The sequence below is a fragment of the Oryx dammah genome, unplaced genomic scaffold (genome assembly GCF_014754425.2).
Source record: "Oryx dammah isolate SB20612 unplaced genomic scaffold, SCBI_Odam_1.1 HiC_scaffold_27, whole genome shotgun sequence".
Taxonomy (NCBI): Eukaryota; Metazoa; Chordata; class Mammalia; order Artiodactyla; family Bovidae; genus Oryx; species Oryx dammah.
In genome coordinates this window covers 111,069,977-111,080,490 of record NW_024070211.1, presented here as the reverse complement: position 1 = coordinate 111,080,490, position 10,514 = coordinate 111,069,977, and the positions used below count along the sequence as shown (strand labels likewise).

The 10,514-nt window shown below is 36.0% G+C and overlaps 1 protein-coding gene across 8 annotated transcripts in view; it reads right to left on the bottom strand.

The window, feature by feature from the left end:
- The window catches only part of DYNC1I2 (dynein cytoplasmic 1 intermediate chain 2), a 53,277-nt gene extending 43,223 nt beyond the window's left edge, over positions 1-10,054 (bottom strand). For 3 of the 8 annotated variants that reach the window (XM_040229337.1, XM_040229342.1, XM_040229335.1), the window contains exons 1-3: positions 9,858-10,029; positions 8,307-8,423; positions 6,026-6,143 (exon numbers count right to left, since the gene is read on the bottom strand). In XM_040229337.1, coding sequence (XP_040085271.1) covers positions 6,026-6,143; positions 8,307-8,414 — 226 coding nt within the window. In that variant the 5' untranslated portion in view covers positions 8,415-8,423; positions 9,858-10,029. Of the gene's footprint in view, positions 1-6,025; positions 6,144-8,306; positions 8,424-9,617; positions 9,804-9,857 lie in introns of those variants that run through there. The other 5 variants (XM_040229339.1, XM_040229341.1, XM_040229338.1 and 2 more) reach the window with 5 other exon arrangements.
- Between the last annotated feature and the right edge of the window lie 460 nt (positions 10,055-10,514).

Here is a 10,514-nt window from a genome sequence, read left to right as displayed (position 1 = left end):
CTTTAATTTTCTGAAATAGCAATTTCTTCCTTTCCTATGATCCCTTCTTCTGATAGCATTAAATCCCTCCTCTAATCTCCCCTAAAATGTTTCCTTTATTCTCTTTAATGTTTCAGAGTACAGGTAAATTTTCTAAAAGAAATTAATAAAATTTTATAGCATTAAAATACTATAAGGAATTGTTAAAATTAAGCTAAACCTGAAAAAAATGACTTGATAACAGAAATTATTCTATCTAAAAATCAGAATTACTAGTTATTAGATAAATAAGTGCTAGGGAATGTTGTACATGATGACTAGAGTTAACACATACATAACACTGCTGTATGATACATAGGAAACTTTAAGAAAGTAAATCCTAAAACTTCTCATCATTAGGAGAAATTTTTTTCTTTTTATCTATATGAGATGATAGATTTTAACCATACCTACTGTAGTAATCCTTTCAGTATGTGTGTGTCTGTGTGTGGAAAGTACAGACACACAGACACATGCATATTACATATACACATAAATCAAACCATCATGATGTACACCTTAAACTTATGGAGTGATGTATCTGTCAATTATTTCTCAATAAAACTGGAAAAATCAGATTTAAAATATTGGAAGTTACAAGAGAGGGAGATAAATGAAGCTATACTTATTTTGACTACCAAACTTCATTTATTCCTAATAAAAAACTGATTATCACAGTATATAAAATCAATATACTATGCCCTACTGATACAGATTCAGGCTACAGAACAACTGACAAAATCTGTTTTCATCTCTTTGTAATGGTTAAAACAGTAGTCACACATTCAAAAAGATTCACTTTTCTGGGGGTGCGGGAGATCAGTGTTTATTAACTCCATATTTGATAAAATGTCTTGAAAATTGTGCCTAAAATTAATTTTCTTAAGACTGGCCACTTAAATTTCATTAAAAAAATAATCAGGCCATATTTCTTTTGCAAAATATTCAAATTTCAATTTCCACTATGCATTTTGCTTATATTTAAACAAGATTTTGTTGTTACTGTTTTTAAAGCAGATGGCTCTTATTGGTCTTACTAGGTGGAAAGACATATGACCTTATAATAATTGAACAACCATTGAAGCGTCCAGTCTGCAATGGACAACGGGGATAAAAAGTTAACATGCTATCACTGCTCCCAAGGACCTCTGACAAAAAAACAATCAAATGATCAAATAAATAGGAATCTATCAGCAAAGAGAAGCTAAGAGCAGTCTTATTAGCTGTATCTCTTTAAAAAAACTAATTCTTTTCAGTAGAATTTTTTTTTAAAGCGGAAGAAGTCCATTTTAGCTAAAACCAGACTGATGTTTTTAATAAATCCTTTTGAACATTCTAGTGGTGTTTTCATACTTCTATGATTTTAAAATATTTAATACATTTGTAGTGAAAAGAAAAACAAGTATCCATCCAGGTTATGATACAGAAACTATTTTTATTGTTACTAGCAAGAAAGTTTGACAGCCAATGCTTTCACCTGTATCCTTTATTCTCCAGGCCTAATTTCAAATAAATACTGGAAAGATCTTTAGATACTTGTGAGAGAACAGAAGGTGGAAAACTACACAACTCACTTAATGAGATTACTATAATCATTATAATAAAACCAGATGAAATATAGTAAAAGGAAAAAAACTATAGGCCTGACTCTGAGTTATAGATGAATTCCTAAATATTAGTGTTATGTAAGAAAAATATTTTCTCATAACTAAGATGGATTTATTCCAAAATGTAAGCATGCTTATACATTTGAAAATCTAACAATATAAATTATATTAACATATTAAAAGGCAATAAAAAGCATATGATCATTTCAAAATATGAGGCGATCCATGAGTTTGTCATACATAGTTGGGGATTTTAAAGAATGTCAAAATTCTTTGTGAATGTGGGCTGGACTTAGTGACTCTCTTCCAACAGACAGGACATGGCAGAAGCCATGTTCTCTGACTTCCAAGGGTAAATCATAAAAAGGATAGCTTCTTTCCAGCTCTCTTTCTCTTTGGACTGCTGACACACTGCAGCTAGGTGGCATGCTGCAAGGATACTCAAGCAGATAGTTTTATGGAATGGTCCACACAGATGAGAACTCAAGCTGCCCACTAACAGCCAAAGCCAACCTGCTGGCCATGTGACTGAGCAAATCATATGGCTGGTAAAGCAAATCCTCAGGCCCCAATCAAGCCTTCAAATGACTGCAGCTCTGACTGATCTTGACTTCAACCTCATGAGAGACCCCAAGCCAGAACCACCAAGCTAAGCCACTACCAAATTCCTGACTGGCAGGAACTATGAGTGATAATAAACCTTTATTTATTCATTTTTTTAAAATCAAACTGATACAAGAACGAAAAACTTGAATAGACTATAACCATTAGAAAAACTGAAATGGTGAATAACTCATGCTCTCCACTATCCTCTGGGGACAAAAAGCATAATCTGAGATAATTTTACAGTTGAGTTCTACCAAGTGTTTAAGGAACAGACAATATCTATCTTTTACAACTGCTCCACAAAACAGCAAAAGAAAATTAGAGGCAAATTTCATTTATAAGCATACATAGAAAAACCCTAAATAACATAACTAAATGGAGAAAAATTAGGTTGGATCCCTACCTTCTACTGTATTAAAAAAAGGTAACATAAGTATCTAAAGGTAAAGGCTAAAATAATAAAGAAAATGTAGAATATATTTGTATTCTCAAAATAGGAAAGGATATCTTTTAAAAGAAGGCCAAAAAAGGGGGAGAGGGGTTGTCTATAACAGATCTGATCACTACTAAAATAAAAGATTTAAACATATCAAAATGTTCGATCCTTGGTCAGGGATCTAAGATCCCACATGTTCCAGAACAACTAGCCCCATGCTGCAACTACTGAGCCTATGCACTCTGGAGCTCGTGTGCCACAACTAGAGAGACTGTGTGCCCCAACTACCGAGCCCAAGCACCAAAACAGAGAGTCCACACGCTGCAAGCAAAGATCCCTCATGATGCAAAGAAGATCCCAGGTGCCGCAACCAAGACCCAATGCAGTCAAACGAATAACTCTTTTAAATGAAGGATTCTGTTTCAATAAAAGATACTATGATGGAAGCAATCTAAATGTCCATTGACAGAGGAATGGATAAAGAAGATGTGGTACATATATACAATGGAATATTACTCAGCCACAAAAAAAGCAAAATAATGACATTTGCAGCAAAATGTATGGACCTAAAGCTGTCATACTGAATGAAGTCAGACAGAGAAAAACATATCATATGATATCACTTATATATGGAATCTAAAAAAAAAAATGGCACAAATGAACTTATTTACAAAACAGAGTCACAGATGTAGGAAACAAACTTATGGTTACCAGGGGGGAAGAAAGAAGAAGGGATAAACTGGGAGATTTGGACTGACATATACATAACAGTACTGTATAGCACAGGGAACTCTTCTCAATACTCAAGAAACTATATGTGAAAAGAATCTAAAAAAGAGTGACATATGTATAGGCATAACTGATTCACTTTGCTGCACATCTGATACTAACACAACATTTTAAGTCAAATATACTTCAAAAAAAACTTTTTTTTAATACTGTAGATAATAAACTAGGAGAAGGTATTTTTTAAAAGACTAAAACAAAGAAGTCCTCTCTTAAGTATACAAGGAACTCCTATAGCAAGATAAAGAACCCTAATGGTAAATGGACAAAGAACATGAATATGCAATTCATAGAAGGGAAAATGCGAAAAGTAGATAAATGAAAAAATGGTCACTCTCACTGTAAACAGCTAAACGTATATTAAAACATTCTGACATACTATTTTACACCGATCAAGTAGACAAAAATTAGAAAGTTGGATAATATCAAGTGATGTGGATACAGTGAAACAGTTACTTTCTCACACACTGGGAGCAGAAGGATAAACTTAGTTATTCTTCAGAGTGGTAGTAGAACCTAAAAAATGTAAGTCTACAGTAACATACCAAGCCAATTCTTCAGCGTACATTCCAGAGAAACTCTTCCACAGTCCTTTCAAGGGAAAAGAATATATTCTTTGCAGTGTTGCTTGTGAAAGCAAAGCAAAGAGATAGAAGAACCCACTAGGGAACAGATAAGTAAAATATAGTATATGATAGAATATTATGTATCAGTCAGAAATAAATAGATGCATATGTAAGAACACGGGTAAATCTCAAATACAAACCTGCTTTGAAAAAAAGGAAAAAACAAAGTGAAACACAGAGCACAATACCACTTATGCACATAAAACATATCCACACAGATATATAAAAACTTGAAAAATTACACGTGCCAGACTGATCAAAAGGATGTATGTTAAAAACCCAAGAATCAGTACTTAATGCAAGACTGTGAAGGAGAATGGAATTGGAGATGGGTAACGAAGGAGAAACACACACACAACTAAAGAACATTCAAGAATAGATGATGGAGGTGGGCCATAAATTGAGAAATATGAGCAAGTGAATTTAGTGAAACTGAAGTCTTAAAGAGAATAGAAAAGAAAAAAAAAATCCTACAGGAGAAAACCAAAGCCAAACGCTCAGAAAAAAAATCATCACTTAAAGCTTATACAGCAAACAAGCAACTTGGTTTAGGTTCCAGGGTATTATTTTTTTAACAAGATAAAAGTGTTTTGATTCATTTACTTTAAAAATTGCAATATGCAACATAAGTTTATTAAACAAAAGACATAAAAATTAAAGTATTTCAACCTTCAAATTTTATCAATAAGAAAAAGACAAATAAGCTGAAAGGGCTTCCCTGGTAGCTCAGCTGGTAAAGAAACCGCCTGCAATACAGGAGACCCCAGTTTGATTCCTAGATCAGGAAGATCCCTTGGAGAAGGGATAGGCTATCCACTCCAGTGTTCTTGGGCTTCCCTGGTGGCTCAGATGATAAAGAATCCGCCTGCAATGTGAGAGCCCTGGGTTTGATCCCTGGGTTTGGAAGATTTCCCGGGAGGAAGGCACGGCAACCCACTCCAGGATTCTTGCCCGGAGAATTCCCATGGACAGAGGAGCCTGACGGGTTACAGTCTATGAGGTCGCAAAGAGTTGGATACCACTGAGTGACTAAGCACAGCACAATAAGCTGAAAGAAATAACAATGAAGCCAAACCATGAAAGTAACCAGCTTTTTTCACCTTAAAACTTTTTAGAAATAGTAATTCTAGTAAGACAGGTATAATACTTAAAGACTGTTATGTTACCGTTCACAACTAGGCAAACAGCAGGTAACACCTCTGTTATTTGTCCTCTGGACTAGATGGAATTAGCCCACAAACTAACCCTGAAATTTTAGGTCCCTAAATGACAAAAGCCACATCAAACTAAAATATTGTGTAACAGCACCCAGTTCAGAATTATTTTAAGTAACCATTTAATGTCTGTATGTAACAAGACTGTCCTCAGTACTTTTACTTGAATGCTTTTTGGTCTAGTACTGTTATAAAAATGAAGAGTCCAGAAAAAGAACAAGATTAGGTCAAACTGCTGCCAAAATCAGCTACCAATATTATTTCCCTTATTGGCACTGACAGCAAAAGGTTATAAGCTTCTCCTTCCACTCCTATACCTTTGAACATCAGTACACTTTTAGAACTTTGATTCACTATACCTCTCTTTAACTTATAGAAAGGACTATAGAGTTAAGAAGATCAGGAATCACAATCATCTTTGAGCTTAACACAGTATGGCACAGAAAACTAGTTCAAATGTCTGTTGAAATAAGTTACTGATTTAACAAGAAAAGTCAATTGGTTTATGTTAATAAATATAGTCTTGCAACTCTTCTGAACAAAGAAAATAACTATGTATTAACACATCTGAAAAAAGTCAATTCCAAACAAATTATAAGATTAATGCTTTTTATGAGGCACAAATAAGAAAGATATACAAAATACATTAAATCAACTCACTCATCTCATGTGTATCTGAGCTGAGTAAGATCTATGCCTCTCTTTTATTAACAGATATAATCTTATCCTTACCAATGGGGGATTCTGCAGTTAGACCCATGCTTTGAAGCAATGCTTCAGCTTCTCTTCTTTTTTTTTCAAGATCGGATTCTTCTTGGACAGGAGCAACTGCTTCCTTCTTCTGATCAGTCTAAATTTTTTAAGTTAAAACTTAAATTTACATATGGTATGAAACATTTCTATTTGCAAAAATATGTATGTTTTAAATAACATGCTAACACTGTATACATTTGGAGGTGGGCTTAGTTTTGAATACACATTATAGTCACTAAATGAAAATCATTCTGAGAGTTTTAGTAAAAGTCTCCAAATGATATGTATTAAATTGATTCATTTTTATATGTAATCAAGAAGTTCTCACAAACACATTCTGAACAGGTATGTTCAAAAAGTACAATTTCTATTTAATTTTTATAATATGAAATTGCTATCCATGGTCAAGAATTGTGGAAATCTCACAAATAACATAAATATCACAATGCTATGAAAAAAAAATAAAGACTATCATTTAAGACATAACAAATTTTAAGTAAATGAACAATTTGATTTGTTGAAAAAGTACAAGTGCCTCAAACTTCTATATGTAGTCTTCACTGTATTTATGCAACTTTATGTAGAGGATGTTTGTCAAAAATTCATCTGGAGAAAGGTTTTATTTTTATCAACTATTGGTCTTATTTTCATGGTTTGGTAAAATTAAAATTTACTCTTGCATAGCACAAAACATTTTTTGTTACTGAAATTTTTACCAAACTTTTAGCCATTTATAGTTTTAGCAAAATCTTCCATTTATAACCCTCAATATTCTCAGATCAATACTCTCAACATCTCAAGGGAAATTTAAGCCTTAAAGGGAAAAGTCTTATGTATACACCTCAAAAGTCTATTTAGGCTAAGACAACCATTATTCATACAATTATCGGCAGTAAACTGTTTTTAGTCATAATATTCTATCATACCATTTTAACTTAAAAGAGTCATCAGAAAATTTCATTAAAATAGCCAAAGAGACTATATTATCAAGTAAACACTGTATCGATATATAACAATTACTTACCGTTTAATAGCACTGATTTAATGTCTCTTGTAATATTTGATAAACTTTAAATTAGATTTAAATCATGTAATAGATATTCTGTATGGTCACTTACGGCCATGTTTAGAAAACAAATACCAAATTTGCTCTCAGTTCTAAAGGGTTTATGGCCAAGGTACTAGTATGGAATGATTCTGCCAGTCTTACTCATGCTTCTATCAGTTTTTAATCAAATAGCTAACCTAAAGGTCCAACACTCTTACAGTAATGGATCACAAAAAGGTTCAGAATAAACTAGAAAATTCTCAGTTGTAGGCCTTTACAGCATTATAGCAATGCTGCACATAAATTGTACCTTTGGTTTTTCTTTTTCCTTAAGAGATTCCAAGAAGTCTTGGCTATTATTTAGGCCAGTGGTCCCCAACCTTTTTGGCACCAGGCAAGTTTCGTGGAAGACAATTTTTCCATGGACGGTGGGTGGAGAATGGTTTCAGGATGATTCAGGTGCATTACATTCATCGTGCACTTTATTTCTATTATTATTACTTCAGCTCCACCTCAGATCACCAGGCATTAGACTCTGGAGGTTGGGGGCCCCTGATTCAGGCTATCACATAGAAAAACTTCATACTAATGTCACATTAGAAACAAACTATCTAAACACTGGCCATTTAAAACATTGAAGATAAAAATATACAAATCTGTCTACACAGGTTTCATAGGGACAAATGTACATTTCAAGACAGGAACAAGCAAAATATCTCTAGCTCAGGGTCAATGTATATTTGCCATACATAATAAAATGGTGATGCCAAAAGTCAGATCTAAGTATCTAGCCCACCCTCATGATAGTATCAAACCCACTACCTGGTAAAAATGTTTCAATGACCAACTCATGACAAAGGAGAGACAATCAAGTAATCCCTTAATCAATTAATAATCTAGTCTATATTTCTCTTTGCCATTATTTAATCTGACAACTAGCAGTTCTGACTGGTAAAATATTCAGATAAGCTCAAAGTCCAAACTAAGTTATAATGTATATCATGTTTTATCAGTAATTACAAGGCAGATGCCCCTTACTTTATATAGTAAACATATTCCTTGAAGACTAAATATGTAATATTGAGCTTTTCACCTAGAGTGCTATATGTGCAGTCACAAGTGCTGGAATTTTAACTATTCTGAAAGTATTAAAGGTATAAGCACTTAAAATCCAATTATTTTATATTATCTTTAAAAAAAAATCAAACATACTTCCTTTTTCTTTCTTTCTTCTTCTTTTCTCTTCTTTTCCTCTCTGATTTGAGCCAACCGCTGCTTCTTACGTTCCAACTCTGCCTTTAATTCACTTTTGTCAGACATGTTTGCAACCTTAAGAAGCATACAATCGTTTACAATCATCAGCAAATTGGTAAAAGGAGCACTCTTTCAAAACTCTGTCTTTCAAGAAGAGAACTGTCTTGAAAGGCCATGTAGTTCAAGGTCATCAAACGAGAACATGTACACTCTACTTTTAAAATAAAAGAAGCATATTACTACTAAGACCTGAAAATCATTATAAACAGATGTATATAGGAAATATTCAGTTGAGTATAGTAATTAGCACTCAGTAAACTCTTTAATGTTCACATGCTCAAATTTAACACAATGTCTCTGGCTCTTAAAACAGAGGACATGGATTGCCATTAAAAGCCAAGCTCTAAGACACAGCAAATCTGCTACCAGTTTTGCATTGGCTCCTAGAAATCTGATAAAACAGACAGTCAGACAGAAAATTCCTATAAATTCTAAAACTACCATGCAATAGTAATACTATGGAGAAGCAAAACACAAATATACCATCAATAACTATCAACTGTACTTAAAGGTAGAGCTTCCCTGGTGGCTCAGGCGGTAACAAATCTGCCTGCAATGCAGGAGACCAGGATTCTATCCCTTTGGAAAAGGAAATGGCAACCCACTCCAGTGTTTTTGCCTGGAGAATCCCAAGGGCAGAGAAGCCTGGCGGGCTATACAACACACACACACACACACACACTTTAAGTATGCTGGGGTCGCAAAGAGTCGGACATGACTGAACGACTCCAACACACTTTGAGTCAAAGCCCAACAACAAAGTCTGATTGAATAACTGCATACAGCTGACAGAACCGCTCAACCTGCGAGAGGCCGGAGCCTCCAGGCCTGACACATTCACTTTCTTAAAACTCCAAGAAAGAGAAAGTCTCAGGAATTTTTGTGCTACAATCTCCGCGTCTGGGTACTTTCTAACACACACCGGGTGAGCAAGGCGTAAAGGAGTCACTTCTCCCCTGGGTATGGACCAAGAGGGCGCGGCGTCTTGGGGAGGTGGCCTCGAACGAGCCTCAAGGCTTCTCGGGGCCCCTCCGAAGGGTCCAGAGAGAAGGGAGTGGGTGCGTCGAGGCCCCGGCCTTCCTGACTCACCCCGCCTCTCCTTCCCAGGGCCGGGCTGGGCTGGGCGGCACTGTCCGCAGGCCAAGCCGCCCTTAGGGGCGCGACGCGAGACACAGCAGACAGAAGGAGACGGAAGGGCAGTCCACCTACCTGTTCGGTGGCGGGATGGGGAAGAGTCCGCCTGCCAGCAACTTCCCGGTAACGTCCCTCTCCTTCGCCAGCAACAGCCGCCGCCACTAGCTCCGCGGCTTCCCCCAGCACACAAAGAGGGATGGGCGGCGGCTGCTACGGCGAGAGCTTACAGACAAACGGCTTCGCCCCAGCCAAGGCGCTCCCAGAAAGCAAGGCAAGGCCCCAGCTGCGCGGAGGAGCAGCCTCTCTACCACTTACCTGGGTAAAGCAGTAGCCAAGAGATGAGACAAAGACTCCACCCAAGGACCCGAAGCGTTTCCCCTTTGCCGAAACTGGAAGACTTAGCCTAACAGCCTGGGGCCGGCTAAGAAAACGCCACCCTCGCCGGATTGGCTCCAAAGAGAACTACAAGCCCCAGCTGTGAGGGAAATCGGCATTCGGCGAGCAATGCACTCTGGGGGTTGTAGTCAACAGTAGTCTCAAAGCATGCTGGGACGTGTAGTGTTTCCTAGTCTTTCGCGTTCGCTTTGAGGCCTTCCTTCAAGATTCCAGAGACAAGCTTCCAGTTGTTCTGTTTAATGTAGTCTCCTTGGTTGGTCAGTGCTCACAATGTTGTATGTGTTATATCTCAAGATATTTGATTCCACATTGGCCTAATTTTAAAAAGTGGTGAACCTATGTATTACACTGCACATTTGGTGAACATTTCTAAAATATTTATACCAGTATTAGAAAAAAACACCTTATAGAGGTTTAAGCAAAATCTATAATACAAAATCTAAATTTTGAAAATGTAGTGTAACCTTACTGTCAAAAAATGTGAGAAATTGTCTTTAATTATAAAAAGATTTGTAAATCTTTACTCAGTTTTCACAAGCATTCATGGTTATAAACTTGATTAGCTGGATTATTGCA